Here is a 25,656-nt window from a genome sequence, read left to right as displayed (position 1 = left end):
CATTATACTGGACAGAGGGCAGACATCTCGACGGCCGATATCTCCAACACTCAGCAACTCACACCAAGACAATCTACACTAATAAAAAGCACTACAGGTAAGAGAAAAAATGTGTATTGTTGATTTTGGGGAGAACTGTCCCTTTAAATTGAATAACATAAATAAAGTACTGGTGCCTCAAAACTGTACTTGAGTACAGTACTTAAATAAATGTATTTAATGACTTTCCATCACTGCTATGATTCATTTTTGGAGATACGAGGGTATGTTTGGGACAAGATGTACCTGACTATCACACATTATCTCAGATTTGACTGGAAAAATCTTTCCCAAACATTGGGGACATAATATCTTGTTGCTGTGGGCAGTATCACACTAACAGGCCTATGGAGGATGCTACAGTGATTGTTTACTTCTTACTAACTGGCCCGGGGGTTGACATGATTGTGACTAAAGAAGGTAACCATAGAGATATGCTTGCCAGTTTTACCATTTGACAAGGTGGCTTTTGAATCCCATGGTATTTTAACTAGATATATGCGTGGAGAGTTGCAAGCAGTGGCACATCTTTATGACTAGGCTCATTACTGAGGCTCACGCTTGTGTACATCATTAACCTTGGGTGGCTCAGACACAGTCATTACGCAGCCAAACAAGCTGCACCCCAGAGCTAGCGCTGCCCTTCTCACTTCACAAGGCATGACACCGCTGGGGCCCCAGCCCCACACTTCTGCCTCAGCACGCTGAGGGAGAGTGTTTCTCCATTCAGTGTACTCCTCTGTCCCCACACAGCTCAAAGCCCCCACTTCTCTCTGTTTCTCACCCTTTAATTCAATGTCATCGCTGCAAGAAAATCAGCTTAAATCTCCCTCCTCTACTCCTCTTGTTTTCTCCCTGATACATTTTTCTCTTTGGGCTTACTTTTGTACCCCCTCTTTACACCCTATTTTTTCATGCAGGGTCCTGTCTGGGCTCAATGGAGCTTAAGTGGAACGGTTGCGTGGGGTAATAGCAGATCCAGAAAACTGCAGCAGATAATGACAGGGAGTAATAGGGGGCTCTTACTCAGCCTTTTGCAGCCTGGGGCACTCTCTGCTCCACACCTGTCTGTGCTGCCGTAATATGGAGCTCTCCTTGGTTGCCTTGGCTGCACAACGAGTCTTCTGAATCTACAAGAGAAGGTTTAATGCACAGCAGGAATCAACCCTGGGACTGGAATAAGCACCGAAAAAAAAAAAAAAAAACCCGCCAGAGTGTTTGCTTTTAAATACACTTAAGCCATGACATTTATTTCCTCCTACAAGTAATTGACTTCATCTGGACAAACCTGAATCTGGGGTGTTTTAATGCATCAATTATCTGGACCATTTTATAACAGCAGAACAGCAGAACAACTTCGAGGTGAATAAATCATGATGTTGCAAGGAGGGTGAAACATAAAATAGGTAATTTTTGTATGCTATAGTCAAAGATAAGTTCCCTTCCTCTCTGCACATTAGGGATATTTTTATACAGGCAATTTCTTCAGCCTTTATTACCGTTATTGTGTCTGCGAGAGGCTCATAAACTCAGGTAGTTCAACCGAAGCAGTATCACTGTTAAAGCATGAAAGAAAAATAAACAGCGGCAAATTAAAATAATCAAGTAGAAAACATGCGTGACATGCATGAGGCATGTTGTGACGCGAGAAGGGAGAACGAAGTCTTAATCTACTCTCATTTGTTTTCTTTTTTCATCATGAGAGAACAAGGCCCTCGTTCAGAGCGCTCTCCGTGCAACGATTCATTGTCGTCTATCAGTGTTTCTATACACAGGCCACTGGCTCAGATAATTGTACAAAATAATATCTCAAATAACTTATATGTGGGTACAATCTATTTCATATTAATAGCAAATCAAAAGGAGCTGTAGTGTTGATTTATGTCATGACTGTCTATCCGCGTGTCAAGTTGCTCCTGCTGTTGTGGTTTGACTGTATATATTTACCCTCAGGGTGACGTCCATTTTACAGTTATTGGAATGTACAGCGTTCAATCTGAAACTAGTGCTGCTCTGAAAGAAAAAGGCCAAATTGAGGTCATCACATGCCTCCTCCAGGCCATGTATCGTAGGTGATCTTAATTTGCATTGGCTGCCTAATAAGCTCAGCTGGACTACAAAAACTGTGCCCAGAGCTGCACTTCCACCAGCTGATTTCTGGTCGAACTGCCGAATACCCATTTTTATTAATCTTATATTAAGTATTAAACCACAGTGTCCAGTCAGATTCTCATTTCCACCATTTTAATGGGTATTGCTTTATCATTTGTATCAAACTGGTTTAGAGAAAATGTATGCCTCTATTTCTTATATTCATATCTTTGCCACTTCAAATTATAATTCACATTTTCAAGCATTTGACACCATTTTATATCTCCTTTATGTCTCATCTTTTAATGAGGCGCTTGAAGATTTACAGTCTGATTTTCTCCGATTATCTATTTTGCGTCAGTCATAACCTTGACACTGATAAAACAAAACGTGGTATTTTCAAGATGCCTGACATAACACTTCAGGGTTCTTAAATTGAAAAGGCAGCGTTTAAAGACTAGTTAAAAGACTACAGTAGAGTAAGAAATCATGTCTGTACTTGATTATGGAGATATTGTGTAAATAAATGCGTGTGATTTACACAATACCCGCTTTCCCCCTTTTTCATGGCAGACATTTTGGATTGTAATAGTCAGAAAAGCAAGTGGCTTCGCTCTATTGTTCACTTGTTTATTGCTCCCTGCCGAGGTGTGCACTCAAGTCACATGACTAGGACTTAAGTCAGACGCGAGTCACAAATTTGATTACTTAAGACTCGACTTGGCCAAATCAAAAAAAAGACTTCCAACTCAACTTGGACTTTTACACCAATAACTCTTGACTTCACTTGTACTTGAGCCTTTTGACTATGTGATATCTTCCCTTAAGCCCAAAGATTACTAAGTATGTTTTTTAAAATACCTCCCACAAATCAATTCATTTCCCTTCATTTTGTCAATCTACTAACAATCTATTAACGCTATTCATTCCTGGCAAGTCCCCACACAAATCTCCAAATTATCCACTTTGCTTTGAAGGAGAGAGCCATCAAGGTCGAAGGTTATGTTACTAAGTTTCAGTTAGAGAAACCAAAGATAATTTTGTTCTCCTACAACAACCATGTGGTGGTCAACTAAAAATGAATTGCAGCATGCAAAACGTGCTGGTTTAAAATAACAGGCTTCCAACTTTGTTTAACATTTAAAGTTGCACAAAGAACAATTAGTCGAGGCTAATATTAACATAGTTGGCGAGCTAATGCTAAGCTAACATTAATACTCTGTTGTTTAAATGCCATTACATTTAGTGAAAAGTGCATTATGACTTCTTTAGGACAAGAAAACTCAAAGTTTGGGACTTGGGACTTGACTTAGGACTTGCAAAACAATGACTTGGTCCCACCTCTGGCTCCCTGTATAATAGTCAGTCAGTAGAATACTCTATAGAAAACAATAAACATCAAATTATTTTGCATCATCACTGACAGTTGTAGTGTCTTCCGACTGTTGATTTTTACATCTATAGGAAGCTGCACAGTGCATTGTGGGACCATAGCAGGAAGCAGTGGACCTGGCATGGACACTGTGTGTTTTTGTTTCATTGTGGGATTTTTTCGGGACACTATATCATACATACTGTAGATTTCTGACTCAGAGTTTGCACACTCAAATAAAATAGTGGTGGGTAAATACAGTGCACTGTATAGCAAATAGAGAATCATTTCGCTCACAACTCAAGACCCTGAAACTGCAGCAGCTAAATGGAATTCATCCATAATTCATTTCATTATTTACACCTGTGCTTTTCCTATTGTGACATGTCAAAATGTATTCCTTGGAAAATGCCTTTTGTAACTCCATGAAAAGGTGGGATAGTCCTCTTTAACGGAATTGAAGGAAAAACATTTTTATATGTTTTTGTACAGTACTGCTGAGAAAAAAATTGTATCAAGAGGCAAAAATTCTAAGGTTTCATTATCTCCGCACTAACGCTGCTGGTCCTTTCTTGGAGAGCAAAAAAATGATCCCATGCTTGAGGCGACTCCTGGTCATTTATTTACCCTGTCACATCACCATTGGGAGATGCTCAGAAAGCCTGCCTTTCAGCAGGGCAACATAGCCGGTCTTATCTAGGTTATGCAGAACGCTGGGTTGAAGGAGCCACAGGCAACCATAATGATACTAAAAAGCTTTTGCCACAGTTTACCAATTAAAACACCGCAGGTCTAACGGCCTTATCTCCATTGCCCCCAGCATTAACTTTTTGCTCCACTCAGAGTCGGATGACTATGAACTTCAAACAGTTTTATAGAAACCCTGGGCAGCCAAATGAATATTCATGAAACTGGCAATGCTATTGTGTACGGTAGTGATATTACTGCGCTGTTTCATGTTGTTGGACAAACTATAAAGGTTATGTAATGCCTGTTTTCATATGGAATTAAATCCCTTTACAGTATGCAGCTTGTAAGAGAGACGACAGAAAGGAAGACAAAAAGAAAAAAATTGTCCTATTTAATACTACTGGAGACCTGCTGTTTTATCACCTCACATTAAAATCAGGTTGTGTCAGTTCATGCTCTTCCTGTAGTGGGTAATGAGGATTGTCATTATCATGTATCATTGTGTTGTTGCACATTCTTCGTCATTGGCTGTTGAGTCACCATGTTAATAAATGTAACACAAATGGATTTTATAATAACTCTGTTGTTTTAAGCACAGGCATAGTATTGATGATACCTAAGATTTACCTTTAATCCAATTAGATCAGACTCCAGGCGTTTGGCATCAACAATGGCCTGTAGTCTTTTGTATTCAGCCGGTTTGTACTTCGAGCTGCCAAGACCATTTTTCATCCGCAGTGTCAGTTTTTCTGCATGGATGAAAGCAAATGATATGGCTGAATTAGGATCATTGGAATTGTAGAAAAACTCATCACTTTTAATGTCTGAAGTAAAGTCTTTATGCTGACTTCAGCAAAGAAAGAAACGGAGGTAAAGACAGAGGAACAGCAGCAGCTGAGCACAAATAGATTGTATGGGTAATTTAGAAATGACTGCAAGAGGGTGAGGTGTGTGTGTCTGTGCGTGCGTGTGCGTGCGTGTGGGGGGTAGCAGGGAGCAAACTAACTGTGGCAGACAGTTTTTTTGAGGAGTTCAGCTGTGCCTCAAAGAGTCAGGCAGGTGAATAAACACAAGCAACGCTGCCACTGACAAAAGCATCAAAGACTTGACAGTACCTGGGGAATTCAACATGGGGACTTCAGGTCAAATCTGTTCAACAGATCAATGGGCCACTATGTCACAAGTCAGCAAGCTTTCAGTCCTGGTTTCTGCTGACTTACCCGTATCTTCTGCTCTGTAGGTTGTAATGAAAGTATGCAGATCCTTTCCACTCATAACTGCAGAGCTACAGTTGATGCACTACAGTGTCTGCAAAATAAAGACAAACGTGTATTTATGTGAAACAGTGTACGTTTCGACGGTCTGAATTGCAGAGGGTTACATGTGGGGTTCCGCAAGGGTCTGTACTGGGCCCTAAGCTTTTTATTTTGTATATTAATGACATTTGTGTTGTTTCCTGTAAACTTAACTGTGTACTATTTGCAGATGACACAAATTTATTTTGTTCTGGCAAAGACCTCAAGCATCTTGTGAATACAGTCATAACAGAACTCAAAAATATAAAGCGATGGTTTGATGTGAATAAATTATCTTTAAATTTAAACAAAACAAAATTTATTAGTTTTGGTAATCGTAAAATAAATCAAAGAGTGCAAATCACTATAAACAATGTGGAAGTGGAAAGAGTTTATGAAAACAAGTTTCTTGGAGTGATTGTTGATCACAAGCTGTGCTGGAAGCCACATATAAACTTTTTAAAGACCAAAATGTTAAAAGCCATTGCAATCCTGTATAAATGCAAAAATATCCTCACTGTGAACTCACTACAAATTCTGTACCAATCTCTAATGAAACCATATATTACTTACTGTGTTGAAGTTTGGGGGCACACATATCAAACAATCACAAACCCAATCTTCTTACTTCAAAAAAGAGCAATACGGATAATGAATAAAGCAGATTATAATGAACCAACCAACCAATTATACATAAAAACACATGAGTTAAAATTCAAAGAACTGGTCGACTTTAAAACTGCACAGCTTATGTATAAAATCAATAATCACATGCTCCCTGACTGTATTCAGAAGATGTTCAGGAAAAGACAAAGTCATTACAACCTCAGAGGGACAGGCGTGTTTACAAAGACAAAAATCAGAACAAACACTAAACAAAGATGTACAACTGTATCAGCGGTCAATCTATGGAATAATCTTGATAATGACTTGAAAATATGTAGTTCAATAAACACATTTAAGAAATTACTTAAAAATAGGATGATCAATTTGTATGGATTAGAATCATGAACACTAGTGTCTTCTATGTTGGACAACTGTGTTTGTATTTTGTTTGTTCGTTTTGGATGAAGTAGCAGAGTGAACACGAGTGTAAACTAATTTGTTTTTGTAAAAGGGGAGGAGTAATAAGCTATGCTTCAGCCTACACCCTTTTCGGTCAAGATCTGCTCATAACAAATGAAATTTGTGTTGAATATGAATATGAAACTTATTTGTTTATTCCTTTTTTTTCTCTCTCTTTTTTTTTACCCAAATGTATCTACAGTATTTACGTTTTCAACTGTGTAGATTTTGAGTTGTGTAAAATTGATGACCGAAATAAACAAACATAATAATAATTTTTTTTAAAAATACGTCCTGGGACACAAGACACATTAACACCAAGAAATATTCCGATAATAAAGTGAAATCATATCAAATCAATATCACTTTATGTGAAAAATACAGAGGTTGTGCACAAAATGAGGATAAAAGACAATATTTTATCTGTAGAGGTACCTGGCCTTAATGGGGTCATTCAAATGATGAACAGGAGACTATAAGCCAAAAGCAATGAAGCTCATCAAAAACTAAACTTTGCCATCAAGGTCTGCATGACATTGCTAGAAAACCCAGTGTACTCTCACAAGTTTTAGTGTTTGTTGTGACGGGACAGATGGTTCACCCAGTGTGATCAGATATACTGCTGGAACATCTCCATGTATTTGTTGTGGATTAAGCTTTGAAAAATTGTGGCCACACAGGCCTTGTGTCAGTTCAAATGTACAATGTGTAAAAGATTTGTGTGAAATATGCTGGAGCAGATGAATTTATAAGTGAAATTAAAACTGATGCTCTGTTCTGGATCCATTAAAGAGAATTAGGCCTCATTTTTGAAAAACAGAAGAAAATTATTGCCTTTCATTGTCTTTCATACATTAACAACAAATGACAAGGTATCACCAATGGTTAAGATTCAGGACATAGTAGTAGCCATGAATAGATTACAGAATAAGCCTATCGAGCACAAGCCAAGGGGCCTGAAGTGTCAGGGCCCCCACTGGCCTTCACCTGTGAAATATCACTCAAATTAACATTTACCGACCAGGTAGAGACTCGAAATGACTGCAAAAAAACTGCTACAAGACACAAAATAACTACAAAAATGAGCAAAACAAACCCAAAGAGAAACAACATGACAAAGAGACACAAAAATGCCACAAGGAGACACAGCATCACAAAAAACTGCATTAAGACTACAAAGATAAAAGATACAGTAAAAAAGAGGCAAAACCACAACAAAGTCTGTGTGTCTTGTGCCTATGTAGGGAGGTGGTGGGACCTTCTGCATATCTGTGCCCAGGGGGCCATTGTCTCATAATCCGTCCATGATAGTAGCCTAACATCAGCCACTGATTTTCTCAGGAAGATTTTCCATACTTGAGAGGGACATGTAGTATTAGCAAAAATACCCCAAATTCCTCAGTTACAGCTATTTAGAATGTGAATATATTGATTGATTTAGTATTTTGTGTCATGCACACAAACATGTGTCCGACCATTGTTGGTTTATAAGACACCATTACATTATTGTTGCAGTGACCGATCCAAAGTGCATGAAATCTTACTGCTCAGTACCCAAACAAAACAATTTGCCTTCTATCCCAGGCCCAGCAAACAAATACACAAAAAAGTTTTTCATGGTCTTCCAGCCAAAAGAATTCAACATTAACTAAAGTCATTTCACTAAAAGTACATCCCTTACGTCTTTGTATACAGGACAGTAAAACAAAAAGCTAATACACAACAAGCAGTGTCTGTCCTTCTCTGGAGTGGCATTAAACCTACCAGTCTCTAAGGCTAATGGTAATTTTCCTGAGCACAACTGTGCTCATAGAGGTCTTTGTATAAATTATACTTCATATAAGGTTCCATGCTACAGCTATTCTTTATGAGACAGTAAGTTCGTAATTTTATTTTATAGCATATATCATCAGACCCCTTTTCTCCTGAATATCACAAAGTAACCTGTTCTGAAAAATAAATGCCAAGTTGTTCAAATAGAATAGGGACTTCAACTCATAAGCGCAGGGATGACCACGGGAGAGATGTCCCGATGAAATATCTTTTTAGTGAGTCTCTGATCAGACATCTTCATAAGTCTACTCCAAAGCCGATGCATTTAACAATGATGTCTGATGTCTGGAGGTTACCATCCCATATCTCCACTTATGGCCAAAACTGTGGTAAATATATATGGACTCCCAAAAAGGATCAGATTGCTCTACGATGCACAGTGTTACAATTTGTATGTTCTCGGAAACCCCAGCAGCATAGTGAGACACAGGACACACACATGAATTATAGAGTTGTGTATAGGTATGGAATCCAAGATTGACACATAGTATAACTTTGTCCAGTACAGACCCAAGCGCTCTACCTGCTGACTGAGCTACAACACTGACAGCTTTTTTAAATGTCATGTGCCCTTCCAGCATCAAGCAAATATATTTATACTGGTGAGTATATGACAGCACTGTTGAATAAAAGTTAAAAACAACTGAACTACTCTCCAGTGACGATCTTCTGAAATATCCTCCTGAGACCCTCTGTCCTATGAGGACATCACATTTTGGGTTTACTTGACCTAAAACTTCATTCCACTTCACTTAGACCTGTTGTCTACAAGCATGGACACTTAGAAAAAGCACAATACACTAATCCATGTAAAAGCAAGATGGCAGCCATCTCTGCCAAGTTAGTCTGCAGCTGATCCCGACACAAAAGTGGACAAGGTTCCAAAACCTGATTACATTTTATGGTTGTTAATTTATGATTAATAATGCTTATAGTTTGATATGGCAACAAATTTGACCAATTTTAGCAAAAGTAACAAGCTAAGCTACTGTATAGATATTAGGAAGTACTCATTTGAAGACATTGGGATTTTATTATTGTCTCATTTGAGGACATTGGGACTTAATTATCATCTACTATATTGAGTTTTTTTACACTTATTGGGTACTACTGATCCCAATAAGTGTAATAAAAATTTAAAAATGCTTACCAAACAAAAGTTCAGGTCTCAGGAGGATATACTAATTGTGTTTTATCTTGATTTACCATTATTCTCCATTTCCGGCAACATTCCTCAACAATGTTTTCCATACTCTGCAGATTTTTTGAAGTTATTTGCTTGTCCAATATTATAACAAACTGAAAGGCATAACTTTGAATATTCAGCTGTTGTTTGAACAAATAAAGCAAGTCAAACAACTCGATTCAATCAACAGAAATGGTGATAAGCATTTTTCACAACTCAATTAGGAGGAAAATAATCGAAAGTAATAGTTAGTTGCAGACCCACTGTAGTTCAACAATGGGGGAAACACAAACACACACTTACAAAAAGGCAGGTGAGCTGGAGAGGCGTCACGGAGGAGCAGTTGTTTTACTATCTTGTTAGTTAGCTAACGCTAGCAAGATGTACAGTGAAGCCAAATGGACATATATTGTGAACAGGAACACTGGTAAGTTTGACAACCCTCGTAATTTAACTGAAAGTAACACAAACGACTCGTTTAAAGTCTTTGCTACGCGACTAAAATGAACATTTAACCCACTGAACCCTAGCTTACCTTGTGCTTTCCCTCTCTGTGCAGTGTATAGGTTGACAAAAATTTGTAACCAAGGTAACTATCATCTCCTCCGCCATTGGCTAATTCAACGATGCGAACCTCCTCTGCAACGCCCCCTGCTCCCGCCGCGGCCAATCAGGAGTGCGCACTGCTTTCCCACATTCCCACTGACGTCATGCACGCTCGCATTGCCTGGGACTGCTGGTGGAAGCAGGGAGCAGCGGAAGGGTCGTCTTCTTCTTCTCGACTATGGAGGCGCGTTTCACTCTTCCACATGCATGGGACTAAACGACGGGACTTTACCGATGAAGTTACGTGTTCCAATGTAGATCCGAGCCGCAGCTCAGCCAGCGGAACAACAGTCCTCCCAAGGTAATTAACTGTTTTTTTCCCTGCTCCTTCACTTACTGGGGGAAAACGTAGGGGAAAAAATAAAAAGCATCTGTGCGCAAGGCAGGAGGGTATGGACTGCTGCTTGAACTCAGAAAGTCTTGTATTCACAGTGTGAAGAAAGTGTTAGCTTCTCTTTGTGTGTGGGTGGCACAAGGCAAACTTCTTAAGGTTTCCTCACAGCGGGAGACAATCTAATACTATGCTAATCTTGATCTTGTGACCGAGTCATCGCCAACACACCTTCTGAGGGACCTTCACGCGCTGTCTTCGATGCCTAACCGTTGGGATGAAAACTTAGCTGGCTAACGTACAGAAACTGCTCCGGTGTTAGTTTCCCTGTCCTTAAAAAGCTGACTTTTCTCTCATATTGTCCTTGAAAGCGTGTTGCAAAGTGGTGAAGGAAAAGCCAGGTGAGCTTAGAGTGTGGGAATCTCAGGAATGCGAGGTCGCCGTGGGGCGGAGATCCCGACTCTCTGCTCCCGCATGATAAGCTTACCTTTACCCTCACGTTCACTCGCTACATTCAAACTACGCCATATTTAATGACCCTAATCTGCATTTTAAGCAGGGGCGTTTCTTTTAAACGTGTCCCGTGGCTGTATCTAATGTCTCCTTGCTGTGAATTGTGCAAGAATAACCAGCCTTTTAAGAAAAGATGGACTCACCTTTATTGCCCCGGAAGCTTATCAAAGATATAGTCAAATTGCCTTACCTAGTGCATTTAAGTGCAGCTTAACCTTAGCTTGACTATTTAGCCAGGTAGCCTATCTAAAACAGGATTTATACCCTGTTACCTTGTCCCACTTTGGTTTGAAAAGTAGGTCTAATTTTTAATTCACAATATCACACAAGACCTAAAGCCCTTTGCTCAGTCTTCAGTTCATATTTCTAATAAACCAGCCTGCATGAATGTCATTGCAAGGGGACTAGAGATTTTCCCATTTATTTAAATCCCTCTGTGCCATGTTTGAGTCTTGGCTATAACAGAGAAACACACAAAGATCGAAGGAGCAGTTATAATTTTGTCATGATGGCTATCCACCAAAGGTCAGGTCTCATATACCCCTATTATCGCTTGAAAGATGTTGGGAGCACTGCTCCAAGTCTCCCCTGTTGCCATGCAGGTATGGAAAGGTTATCTGCTTGCATCACTGATGTGGTCACAGTGCAAGTTTTATTCCAGCCAACAGTGGACGTGCATAATGGCAAATGAGATCATACGTGAACTCTTTCTCACACTCACTCCATCTCTAACACACACATACAAGCAGAAGAGGAGTCGCTAGGTTGCTCCCCTCGTGATTCACATTATGGCACAAGACACACACTGCCACACAGCTGACAGCCATTCAGAGTGGTTCACTGTGGAATTGAAAGAACAGCAGGACGCTGGTTTGAAGAGTCAGACTCTCCCTCTGTTTTGCTTTTTTTTCGTAGTTACTGCGTGTACTCTAAGCAGTGACACTGTGTTTGGCACAACGAGAGAGGTTTTAGCAGGTCAGAGATTCTGCCAACTCGTTGTCAGTTTCATTTGTCACGCTCCATGTTGTTTACCACTGTTGCTGTACTAGATAGTGAAGCAGGAAACTTTCTGTATTGATTATGTGGGTACTAGTAGATGTAAGAAAAAAGTGTTGTTTGCACAAAGACCAACCTTGTGCCCTGGTAGGCAAAAACACAAACAGTTGCAAAAGGCCTTTTGTGTGTTCTTCATGGTGAGTTATTTTAAATGGGAGCTGACAACAGTTGAATAGTTTAGCGCCCTTTGGCGGGCCTCTCCTCCTTGTACTTTTTTCACCCCCTAATTCTGGCCTGACATCAAGGCTTAAGCCCTCGCCCCTATGTTATGTGTCAGATTTGCTTTTTCCTACTATGATCAGAAAGTGTACCCCCCCCCCCCCCCCCCCCTTTCAAGAAAGGGAAAGTATTTCCAGTCTTTTCCTCGCAGCTCGTATGCCTGGAAACAAAATGGTTATTTGCTTTGTGTCTATGCATGTGTGTATTTAAAGTAAAGTGCTGAAGTATCAACCTCTTCCCTCAGCTAGTCGAGAGAAGGTCAGCTTCCCTTGTGCACAATTCAATCAAGTGCTCTTAAAAGAGCTTTTACTGAGCGGCAGTCAGCATTTTGTGTTTATTTACTCCGTTACCAACCCTTGAATGTATCTTTTATGACATCAGTGTATTCATAACATAAATGCAGACTTTATATAGATACACTTGAACTGCTAAGGCGTACAAGCAGGAATTATGATTGCCTGTCCATGTATACGTTACACTCAACACACTCAATAATCTTTTACTAGATCATTTGCATAATGATACAGATTGGTTTGAAAATGTGAGAGACACTCCTGAGATACATATATTTTTGTCTGGAAAGGACTCTCAGCTACTATGGTATGGCTTCAATGTGGGATGATAATGATAGTCAGATTCCTTTTTTCATTAAATTGTAGCTTCTTTCCATCCCATATTGCATGGTGTGGTCATAAGAGAGTTGATCTTTCTCTCCTGCCTCCCTTGAGACCAAACCACATGTAGCAGAGCAGGGAATTTCCATTGTGAAACAGTAAAATCGGTCTTTGTTCTATCACTGGGGAGACTTAAAGAATAAAACAACGAGCAGACCAATTATTTAAAAAAATGCTGTTTTTAATATCTAAAATAAATTGTGAAGATTCAACTCTATTAATATGCAGGAGGATTCCAAGCCCAACTGTTAATCATTAATTTGCAGCATAGCACATTCTTACATTAGGAGTGCTTAACTATCATATGTAAAAATCAAACTAATTAAAGGCACACACTGAATGTATTCAGCCTTCAATGGCTTGTGTGGATAAGCCTTGACATGTGCGGCTGCGTGGCTGATTGTTGATCTAACTAGATATGTAGATAGATTCCTGAAAGAGCCCCAGATTTCATGCTTTGGTTGGATCTCGGACAGCTAAAGATAATACAGAACACAAAGCATGTCAGCGCTTTTGGAGATTAGGTGCACAATAGATTTTTGTCCAGTAAAATAGCCCTCCATAGGCCCGACATGCTGAGTCTGAAAGACTGCCCCTCGCCAGTGTCTGCTATGTGGACAGCAGCAGTGAAGGGACAGAGCTTTTCCACTGTTTTGTGCTCCACATGGAGCCTTTCCAGTGGAGGCTTCCTGCAAGCTCACTGCTCAAACAGTCCCATCTATCAAAGGGTGTGTGGCTGCAGAATATTACCTCAACAGGGCACATAATACCTTGTTGAATATTTCAAAGTGCTACTCACATTATCACCCCAGGCGAAAGCTCTCTCTTTGCTGATGGTAAAAGGAGGAGTGGTAAGGGAGTCCATCCCAGCAGAGTGCATAACATAATAATACGCACCCCTGAAAAAACTAGCATAGCCTCTAAAGTCATAAAAACATGTCACCACCTAGAGTGACACTTGATGTGAATAGTGAATTTTTGTGCAAAATGCCAGACTGTTGAAATAACTCAAGCCTTAAGCACTGAGCTTTTGTTTAAAGTGAAAGCACTTGTAGATGTTTCTATGGCAGCAGCTAGGGATGCACTGATTTATTAGACAAACTCCGTTATTGGCCAGTATTCGCCTTGTTGCCTGCCATCAGCCATTCAGGAAATGGTACTCCTTTCCCAACAACAATAGCGTGTGTAAGCTGGGTTTTTAAACATGGGAAAAGCCACAAAATAGACTATAGACTTCTTTCCTATTGTTAGTGGACTAGAGCTGTGAGCATGACTCTGCAGCACAAGAGTATGCCTGTACCCACAAGTGTGTGTGTGTTTTCTGGTGTGACATATTTGGCGTCACGGACAGGCCAGAAAACAGGCTAGTAAACAGTAGAAAGTAGCATGAAGGTTAGTGAACATGCTATGGTGGTTACTTCTTTTTCCTTACCTCTTACTTATTCAGTCTGTTACAAACTCAGTTTGAGCGCTGCTCGCCAGAAGACAGATGATATTTTGTGGTGGTGTGTCATTGCATCTTGCCAGGAAAGGGGCCAAAATTGCTCACCCAGGGGGTGTATTTTCATCATTGCCGATCGGAGCCGAGGCCAATAAATACCCATGACCACTACAGAGTTGTTAGCCTGTTTACTATATTATATGAATGCCCCTGTCACACTGATGTTAACAGGGGTTTTCTGTGTAGTGGGAACAGGGCTTGAGATGACATTCAACAATGGCACATGTTTGTCTGTTGTGTTATATCAATTTTGCGCAGGCTAATAGGCAGGGCTTAAGGCTAATGTCATCCCAGGGACAATAGAAAATGTTTTTGGTACCAACAGAGATCTTCCCTAGGACACCTTCGGGATGCACCCTATTTTTCCCTGATAATGCTCCATTGTGAACAACAAATTTGTGTTGAAATTGGTAAGAGAGCTAGTTAATATAAGGTGTGTGCTCATTCAGTGATAGTGTAATAAAGGGCTGAATGATGATGTTGATCTGTGTGTCTATTTTTTTCAATGTCTAATTGATTATTTAGTCTATGAAATGTCAGAAAAATAGTTACAAAAAAATTGCCAGCACAATTTCCTAAGGTGGCATCTTGAACTCAGATGTTTTATCTGACCAATGCGTTATGATCATATGTCCATTTGCAATGATATAAAACGCATGAGAAAAGGAAACCCTCTTAGTAGATAAACCAGTACCAGCAAATGTTAAGGTTTTTGTTTTGATAGATGTCTCAAATAATTTTCTGTCAACTGACTAATCGCCTTATGACATATTGTTTCAGCACATAAGCTACAAGCATAAGGCTGTGTGCTTCTTGTTTTAGACTTTAAAAACTCAGATAGCTTGTTTGTGGGATCAGGTATCATCCCAGAGTGGTATGTGAGTGCACTGGGTGGCTGGATTTAGTCTGAAGGTGAAGGCATCTCCCCAATGTCAGGTTACATTCTAGTGACCACAGGGTTTACGCCTGTTCCCAGTGAAAACTGAAACAATCTGCAGGACCCGTCTGCCTCATCTGCTTCCATAAAACTGTACCAAGAAGCACCAGATTCACTTCTTAAATGTCAAGGCATTTAAAAGTGTGCTAAAGTAGAATTAACTCTCGAGAAGGGGAGTTGTTGACATTGGAAATGAACAAATACAGTTCAAGCACATGACATTTAAAATGGCATTTTGTAGATCCTCAGCTTTGCATTAAGTTGTGAAGTTGTGAGGCAGGTGTGGGCTGTGTGATATCAAAGTGTATACTGTATCTTTTCTTTCTCTATCAGAGTAACTTGATATAGTGACAACATCAAAGCTTTAAAAACCTATAGCCTTAAGGCAATGGTGCACAGATTGATACAACTTCAACAAACAAGACACTGCTCTTTAAGGTTTCTTTGCTCTCTAGAACAAAGCTTAGTGAGCACAGATATCCCAAGGAAACAGAAATATCCCAGAATAACCACTGTTTTTTTGTCTAATGTCTAAAATGTTTGTTTCACTAGAGAAACTATGACTTCAATGCAACCAGTTTACAGACCCATTCAACCTGTTAAAAAGCTCGTTCTCGTCTCAGGGAGAACTGCTTTCCTGGCATCCAGAGTGCACTCTCCTTTGCATGCACCAGTAACCCTGAACAATGCCAAAGCCCACTTATTTTGGGATGGACATTCACTCCCAGGTGCACACACATCATTTAAGATTTCCTGTTGCAGCTGAAATATATCCAGAAATGCATTACTCACACAAAGCAGAAAAGGTGCAGGTATTTTGTGGCTCCTGGGATAAGAAACAGCATATTGTTTTGTCAAACATCGGATATAAGAAAAGATTTGCAGAAGTATCTTTATATAATATGATGAACATGACGACACCCACATGTGCAGTCAGTTGCACTCAGAGGATATAAATTCTAGACAATACCTCAAGAAAAACACGCGTTCCTCTGCACAACTGCAAAGTCATACACGTCCTCCATGAATCATTACAGAGTACAACTAAAGGGGAATTTATTTTACCCAACTTGTGGGATGTGATTTATTTTTTCAATTAAATCCCCTTTGATAGATTATCCATATGGTGCCAAGGAACCCTACATTCCCCTCAGTATGCAGTGACATTGCAGTTGAAGATATTCGCCTTTTTGTCAGTCTGTGTAAGAGTCCCAGGATTTTTTTGTTCAACTAAGCCCATAAATTAGAAAAGTTTGGATATCCAATATAGTGTTCCTCACCTGAACTAAGTCATTGTTTTAAAAGGCCAGCTGGTGCTGGTTGGCTGACCTGACATTTATTTAAGTAACTACATTCCCTCTGTCTTTCTGCATCACGGTTCAATGCATGCCCTGATGTGTCCTGATGGTTAAGGTACAGAGTAGATTTTTGTACACTTATTTCACTTATTTCTTGGGTTCGTCAAGGTTTATCCTCAGTTGTGTTATCCTTGAATGTTTGATCTTGAAGGTATTCTTCTTTTTTTTCATTTCAGTGTGTTTTGAATGCAGACAATTGAAGTGTTAGAAAGGTTGTGGCTTGAGTGGATTATCTTCCTCTTTAACACAAAGTAACAATCCTTGGCATTTGACCGTTTTCTCCTGACTTTACTCAAGCAAACTCTGTTAAATGGAGAAGCTGTGGTCACTGAAAAAATGAACCCAAGGGGGCTTTCACAATGGGGACCCAGGCCTGGATTTAAGTACACTTGACCCCAAAGTCCAGTTTGTGTGATTACTGTGAACATATGATTGTACTGTACCCGAGCACGGTACTCTGATCCACGTGCACCTAATAAGGTGGTCTCGAGTACTGTTCATGTGTACTCCGGTATGGTATGCATTAGGTGTGAACCCCAACTGTACCAAGGCACAGAAGTGGACTGCTGTATACCGCGACTTCAAGGACTTTTTAGCCAGTCATGAAACTATTTCAATTTAATACGGATACCTCTATATCAGAAAGAAACACAGTCTGCCGCGGTGAGAGTGAGTATTTCCAAATGCATCCAACATTACTAATGTGAAAGCTAAGTAGCAGGGGAGTAGAGAGAGGGAGTAGTTGTACTTTGGCACGGTAGGAATCCATCGTAGCTACAATGAAAATGCCCTAAGTCTTTACAGAAATGTTGGCCATGTCTTCAGATGTGGTTGGAATTGAGTGTAATTACAGGTAAACCAAGTCCAAGATTTAGTTCAGCAGCAGCATGTGCACTGTAAAGAATAGTTTACAGTACTAATAAAACTTGCAGCTGTTTTTTTAATGTCTCATTGCCTCTTTAGCTTTTATTTACCTGCAATCTCTTAAACATCTCACATATAACCATCCACCACAAGGTAATTCAAAAACAGTCAGTGTGCAGAACATATCCACTCATCTATAATTTATCTACATTTTACTTTATTTTGGCTTCATTCTTCATTTCCAGGTGAAAGCAAAGTTAATGTTATGGAGGAGGTCAGATTAGGCAGATGCTAGGCCACCTGCTCGAGCAACCCGACCAGTCTGAGGTGTACCGAATTATAGATGAGGTTTTCCCTCCTTAGGACATTGAGAGATCACTTTCCAACCTGCGGGCCAGAACTAGCGGAGGCCAAAAGAAGTTGTAAATGCTTTTGTGGAGTTCTTCTTGTTATTTCAGCCAGCTCTAGTTTGAGCAATGAATTGACTAAACTGTTAACACAAAAAATGTGATCAGGTAATGTGAGATATTCTCAAATGTAGTGATTTTGTTTTCTTCATTTGAGTTGAAGTAATTGAGTGATTGCAGACACTCTTACAAGTGTATCGTTTACCAATAAGTGTAGTTATCTCTATCCCAAGCATCACATTCACACTACACAGTGCTGATGGAAACCTAATGATATTGCAGTAAATGAAAATACCTGCATCAGCCAGTTGTGGGACTTTAAAGTGCCAGAAAGGCCTTGAAACTGTGCTTATTAGCACCATAACTTATTAGTTACTGGCTTGTTTTAGTCTGAAGGACTTTGCTTTATATCGATCGCTATATTTCAGTTTTTTCAGTTATCAGTAGCTGCACTCATTTTGAATGGGCAGCGGCATGTTGTTCCATGACCCCTGTCTGTCCACTCAGAAGCACAGAGCATTGAGCAGGCAGTGCCAATGCAAATCAGCACTTAGGAAGTACACGGGCAGGCCTATGCTTATCCATCTCCGTCTTGAAGCTGGTTTCGTAATACTTCACAGGAACAGGACTTTCCTTTCTTTTGTTTTGTTTTTCCAAGTTCACCAAAGTTCACAAGTTAGAGTCACTGTGCAGCGGAATTTAATCTTTCAGTCTCAATAGTTTGTTCTTGTTGTCTAGAAGAGCTCATTCAATATACTGAACAACCAGAGGACCAGAGCGTGTTTGTACAGTTGTAGTGCCTGAAGCTTGTCAATTAGAATGAAAGGAGGAGCAGTTCTGTGTCAATATAAAAGGATTTTCTTTACATCCTAAAGCAGAAACTCAGTCATGATTCCCACTGAACATAAAAATCTTGACATCTGGTACAGTTGAAGAGTTGATTGATACTTTCAATGATAATCATTATCATGATACAGTGTGTATTTATTTAGGACAAGAAAGTTAATCTGTTCTTGCAGTAAAAGTCTGTCCATGCCTAGAACGAGTATAATGATAACGATGTGAGCATTCACGCTGATGAATGATAAAGTTCTGTAAACAGTGGTGCCAAGCATGCGCTGCAGGCTCAAGGTGTGTCGGCAGCTTAGGAAAGTGGATATTGATGACCTGTTTCTGCTGTATCTTGCTTCTCCTCACCTCTGTTAATATGAATAACAAAACACCAATGATTCTGAGGGTGAGTCCAAATGCATCCCAGGTGTCCTCCATCTTGATAGCATCTTTATAAAGACTTTGTTTTATCAAACAGGGGTGCGTTTTTTTTGTAACCCCAGTAATGAGTCTCTTCGCAATGTCATCTGCCACGTTGGATGTGATGCCTTGTAAATTTACATGGATATTGATCGGCTGTTCATCACATCACTCTGACAGGGATCCCAACGCCACTGTCATTGTCGTTATAGTTGTGATTTTGACTTGGCCATCCACTTGCAGTATTTCCCACAGAATTAGGGTGTTTTCACATATAGTCCTTTTTAAATGAACCAAACTCAGTCCTCTTCAAGTGCACCAAAAAGTGGACCGACAGAAAAGGGGCCCAGTTGTTTTTGTGTTCACCTTGTCAGAGGACTCAGTTCTCTTTCTGGTCAACTTCAGCTCTAATGGGGCCTCAGTCCTCTTTCTGTTCACACTGTAGCCTATATATAATATGTATTGACATAGTTTTGTTTTTACTTTGACGTGGCACTGCAGTGCGGTTGTGAAGCCCCTTGCTTTCAGATGAACTTAAAATTGGAGGTAAACCTAAGCGTTTCTGTGCTGTAGACTGTTTCCGTGTGATGTATTCTGCATTCCACATCTGGAGACGTGCAGTATCTTCCGTGGACAAACTACTCCTTGTCCTTTGTCCTTGCAAGCATTACAGGCCGACTTGGATTTGTCTGTTTTTTCAAGTGTCCCAGTGCAATAACATGTGATCTAGAGGGCTAAATACAATGGCAAAGAGCAAAACGAACCTGGAGCACTTTGTGTTCACAAGGCACAGGTTAAATGAATCGCACCGCCAACTTGAAGTGTACAGTACTCAGACCATGTAGCTGAAATATGTCCACTTACTCTTTGGTCTGAGTATGGTTCGCTTCAGAGGGGTCTGAGCTCTCTTGGAGTGTTCACATATGCGCAAAAAATGCAGAGTCACCACTCCGAGTCCGATTGGAGGGCTGAAACACCCTTAGAATATATAGCCTATATTGGGCAGTACCTGGGGAGATGGGGTGTCCATTGGTATCATTCTGTGTCCCATCTCGGAATTCAGACATTTTTGGGATTCCGTCAGCGCAGCACAGGCAGAACACTTAGAGAGTTTTTTTTCCCCCTCAACAGCAGTTTGTGGCGTTTGGGTCACGGGGCAATAATTTATTAATTCACTCAATCAGAGCTGATCAGATCAGATCGATGGACAAGAGGAGCAGCTGCTAGAGAGGCAAATGTAAGCAATCGAAATGAAAGGTTAATTTTCACCTTAACTGCGCCTGACGTTCTGCTGCTCTGTCTGTTCCCAGAGTACGGTCTGCGCTTAAACACTATATATTTATAGTCTTTGCTATAGTTACGGTGTGGACAGCCCTTTAGTCTTCAGAGTTGTATCTATTAGCTCATAGGTGTTGGAGAAATAATATCACACCTTTCTGGGATGCCTGTTGACAGATTTTCTCCCCTCTTCATCAGGGTTTGCCTTGCAATGGTATCTACCCAATGTTGGGTGTAGAATTAACAAACCATGCCAAGTTTTATTTAACCTTTAGATCTGAAGGCCATGTCAGAATCTCTGTATCGTCCTCCATGTTGAGTTTCCCTTTGTGTCCATTAATTTAATGTCTATGTGCTTACTCAGTCACTCAGAAATCCTTAAGTTTCAGCTGTATGACTGTATCTCAGCCTTGTAGCTTAATGTGTTCGCTAACTCTTGGAGTCATAGCCACATAAAAATAATCTAATAAAACCCTGCTGTTTGTAACTGGATCACATTTTTGGGGGGTGAAATGATATGGCTGAGGACCCTGCCAACATGAGAGCACAACTAGACATGAACAAAACTGAAATGGATTGGTGGTTATATTTATAATCATTATTTCTCACACAGTCACTGGCGTACATGAAGTGTTCATTAATATGTCAGAGTGAGGTGTATGTATGGCAGTAAATGTAGAAGTCATCATTCTTTTATCTCCCAATTCATCATAACAAACCTACAAAATTGCCCCTTTTATATAGAAGAAGTCAGCTAAGCGAAATTTATACAATTCATAGCTTTTTGATTGATTATTTTTCTGGGGTGGCAGTTCATCGTTTGCCGTAATCAGTCTTAATAGAAGGTGCTGAGTGAGCTCCGTTATTCACCACAGAGACACCTTACATTATGAGAGCCAGGACACTGCCAATAGCAGGACATTTGTTATGCTAATTTTCCTTCTTGATTTTTCCCATTCGGATGATCTCCGTCTTTCTGTCATACGTAAAATCTAAACATGATCATTTGATGATCATCTGATATTCTCAGCAGCGGGAAAATGCTTGGCACAGCAAATGGGGTGCGTAGGGTTGATAAAACTGCGGCATTGATTAAACACATTTTTAACTGAACTGTTAAATGAGGCTAAATAATGAACGTCCCAATCCACGATCAAAGTCTTTTATTTGACTTTGTCGATTAGCTTTAAATCTCCCGTTACATTTGTCTTGTGCCACATCTGCTACACAAGAAATGAGTTTATTGCATTGACTTCTCTGGAGATGTACAGAGCATTATGCTGTAATTCCTTCTTGGGAGGCTTTGCTGCTGTTGTGTTTGCATTGTAATTGTATGCAGGAAGGCATTAGGGTGTTAAATGTATTCGTCTAACAATGTGCGACAGGATGAAGCACGTCTGTCTAGCCCAAACCCGGATTCTATTTAGGGGATTTACATGCAATCAGAATAATTTATGTCCTCTTCTGTCACAACATATTACAGTTGGTGACATGTTGGAAACAGCTGATGAGACTCCGGTTGAGCCTCTCTGCTCCCCATTAGGTGAGGTATTGTTGTGAGGAAATGATGGAGAGAGTGAATGATCATTATAGGAAGTCGTTCACAGAAAGTTAGTCATGTGTTTTTACTGCCACACAATGCAAACATGGATTATTTGGTCTGCAGCCATCTTCCCCATGTCCTCTTTGAGTAAATATATCCTCGGAGATAAAGTGCAGCTCAGGGAGTATGCATGCGGCGTGTGGCATGAGTTGGTGTGTTCTGAATGGACTGTACAATGACTGTATTTCCTGCCTTTACTCAGAGGCAAGCCCTGCCCGGGAGATACACATGCTCAGATAGGCCTCCGGTTATTGCAACATTTGTCGGGGTGAGGTTCAAGGTGTGAGGTAGGCATGGGTGCAGCTTCTGAATGATTTCTTTTACGTGTACACTTTGAAGAGAAGGTGGAAGGGATGCTGGCGGACTATTGTCTTTGCTCCATATAGCTTCACACTTCGTTTAATCCTACATCAACAGAAGGACAGGTATGTGTCTATTTAAAGGAGGCTACATTATTCTCTGTAGCCTGTTCAGGGTAATGATTGATAGAGTGATTGTGTGTACATGTGAGACAGTTTCTGCTCTGGAAAGGAGACATTCCTTTGGTGTTGGGTGTGTCAATATGAGCAAAGCATTTTCAGCTGTTGAAAGCAGCAGAAAGTGAAACATCTAGGGATCTAATAATAACTTTTTGTGTTTTGCTGCTTACAGAAGATTCGTCATCCTCCCACATGTGGCACCCACTAAGAAGTCGCAGTATGTGGATAGTTAGGAGCATACTGTCTGAGGTTGAGGTTAATCAGTGACGTGCAGTATGTGCAGGACTATTAGTGTATTTGTGTTACACACATTCTCAAATCAGCTCAGAGTATTGACTTTGTCAGGGCTTCAGTCGGCTCTTCCTAACCATGTGTTTAGCCTAATAGCATGTGCAGTGGGGGATTTCAGAAATTGTTTCAGAATTCACTGACTTGCTGTAAAAGTATAATGCTGCTGTCATGACTGCTTTTTGAGTGGATGCAGAAGTGTTTTTCCAGCTCTGTCTTCATTCTGGGGATTTATCGAGGCTGAAATATATTATTGTTCATCTTGGTGAATTCTGATAAATTATACTGGACCACAAATGTTAGTTTTATTCAAGGAAGTCAATAGGCTGGGTGAAAGAAGCAATTAAGCATTGTGGTTCTTTGGGGACGTAGTTGTAGCTGCTGAGAGATTAGTAATGGGACTGTATTTCTCCCCACAAAGCTTTCACATGCTACATAATGCTGCTAGGTCACTCTAGATAAGTGCCATGGGGCAACTGTGTGCCACAGCGGCATGAGAGCATGGGTTTTTTATTAAAAATATACCTGTGATTTCACAGATCACCTCCTCTTGTGCAAGTCAAAGTGGTGCTAATCCGTTAACGTCTAGTTTGGTCTTTGGTTTGGATAAAAACCTGCACAATGTTAGCCTTACGTGCCTTATGGTTGCCCTCCTGAATAGGAGGCTGGAAGGCATGCACCTGTAATGATCAAATCACATTTATTAATTTAAATAAAGCTGATTTAGTTTAAACTAATCCTTAATAACTTCATTCAAATTGAGGAATTGTTTGATTTTTTTTTAGGGTGATGACATCCCCAAATGTGACAACAGACATTTGAAGCTGCATTCAAAATCTCAGTTGGAGCTCTGAATGTAAAAATGACATTTGATACAGGCCTACTCCTCAGCACAGCTCAGATATATGCATATCAGGCATGCACTTTGTCGACCATGTTTGTGTCAAACATCCTGAGGGTTGCATATGCTGGAAGCTTAGAGGTCTAATGGGATGCTTGATACACAGTAAAATATTTATCAGCTCACTCTACACAATGTGGCTCTTATGAGGTTTTTTTTTTCACCTCATAGATTGCCATGTTTGGCTTTATATTTGGAAGTAAAATGTGTTTTAAAGAGGGTATTTATGCTAGTTATTATTTATTTTGACTCCAAAAAGAGGTGCAGTAGATAAAAGAAATGCAGTCTGGTGTATGTTCCTTGAGCAGCTCTCAGCTCTGTTTGAGCTGTAGAATTCCCGGACCTTTTTAGCTCAGCACGTCGGAGTAATCAGCATTTGAACTGCTGCTTCTCCGAGACTCCCTGCAATTGAAATTCAGGCTAATTTGTAATTATTTCTCAGCTCATCTCCATTTGTCTGTGTTGAATGTCTGTGACCTGCATCACTCAGCTTCCTGAAGACAAGTCTTCCTCCCTCTGACTGACAGACAATAGATCTTTTGACTAACAGGAACACTGCGTGTGTTTAGATGACGGCAGTTTATCTCATCTTGAAATGAAAGTGAGGAATGAAGGAATAAATCAGTCGATGCGTTTATGCGCACTTATGTCACCTGGTGGCTGTTGGATTGCTGCGTTGACCTGATTTCCTAAATGTCCTGTAAGCAAGAAGGGATTAAGAGAATAATAATGACTGTGTTTGCTTGCACAAAATATTATGCTTTTTTTTTTTTACTTCTGTTCCGAAAAAGACAGTATTCCTACAAAGCTGTTCACATGGCTAATAAAGATAAATATTCCACTAATACTCCTGGTAACATGCAGTCGTGCATACTGCGATTAACGTTGTTATCATATCAAAATATGGAAACGTGGAACAGCTAGAGGTAATTGTGCTATTTAGCTTCTTTGCATAATTTCTTTTTTCTTTGCAACAACAGTTTTTCACCATTGTCGGATGTGTTTAACTGTGCAGACACGGTCTCCTTTCATCCCTTCAGCTACCTTATTGAAGAGGTCGGCGTGGCGATATTTGCACATATCAGAAACCTGCTGATAATCAAGCCTTGTACAATGTTTAAAAGTAGGCATGTTTCTCCTTTTGACCAGACGTGTGGCTTGTCTTTTGGGCATGTATCTCTACACCAGCCTTGCAAACTGTTGGCTATATGATCTGTGTATTATGCATCCATGACAACACACAGAGTTGACCATAAACCCCAGTTAAGATGCATATTCTGAAAATGCTGTATACATGCCCAAAGAATGCCCCTAAAACCTGACTAATACTGCCATATCCCACAAGTCTTAACTGGAAAATGTTATATTTGGAAAAAGGCCTAATACAAAATATCCAAAGAGATTATGCTATTTAAGTGACCCCTATAGAATTCTGAATATTTTTATATAAAGAATAATAGTGGAATATTAGTGTGCATGTAATGGTAGTCCGCGAAACAGGCCTGACTTCTCAACAATGAGAGAACATGACATGTCAGCATGACAAACCCTACAGACCGGTAGTATCAACAAGACAGCAGTGCTGCGGCTTGAAAGGAAAGTTTATTACTCATAGTGGTATGTCCTTGAGCTCAAAATAATCAAACTGAAAGTCTGACTGAAATGGAAACCGAAGTAAATAAGTTTGTTTTAACCGTTTAGGTGCAGGATATTTGTAAAACTCTGTCAAGGAAACTGTTTGCTCTGCCACTACAGAGCCCGACCTCTCACTGCACCATCAATCTAAATGCTCTGACCTGGAAAGAAAACAATTCTTCAG

The 25,656-nt window shown here is 40.1% G+C and overlaps 2 protein-coding genes across 3 annotated transcripts in view; one reads left to right on the top strand and one right to left on the bottom strand.

Moving 5' to 3' along the window:
• The window catches only part of LOC126393007 (coiled-coil domain-containing protein 148-like), a 43,097-nt gene extending 32,952 nt beyond the window's left edge, over positions 1–10,145 (bottom strand). The window contains exons 1-4 of one of the 2 annotated variants that reach the window (XM_050048831.1): positions 10,107–10,145; positions 5,413–5,500; positions 4,820–4,941; positions 1,066–1,169 (exon numbers count right to left, since the gene is read on the bottom strand). In XM_050048831.1, coding sequence (XP_049904788.1) covers positions 1,066–1,169; positions 4,820–4,941; positions 5,413–5,467 — 281 coding nt within the window. In that variant the 5' untranslated portion in view covers positions 5,468–5,500; positions 10,107–10,145. The other variant, XM_050048829.1, reaches the window with a different exon arrangement.
• Positions 10,146–10,306: 161 nt separating this feature from the next.
• pkp4 (plakophilin 4) overlaps positions 10,307–25,656 on the top strand; it is a 119,587-nt gene continuing 104,237 nt past the window's right edge. Inside the window, exon 1 of the mRNA XM_050048648.1 lies at positions 10,307–10,478. The gene's annotated coding sequence lies outside the window, so the exon portion shown is untranslated. The remainder of the gene's footprint in view (positions 10,479–25,656) is intronic.

This window comes from Epinephelus moara, chromosome 7 (assembly GCF_006386435.1).
Source record: "Epinephelus moara isolate mb chromosome 7, YSFRI_EMoa_1.0, whole genome shotgun sequence".
Classification (NCBI taxonomy): Eukaryota; Metazoa; Chordata; class Actinopteri; order Perciformes; family Serranidae; genus Epinephelus; species Epinephelus moara.
This window is presented reverse-complemented; position numbering and strand designations above follow the sequence as displayed.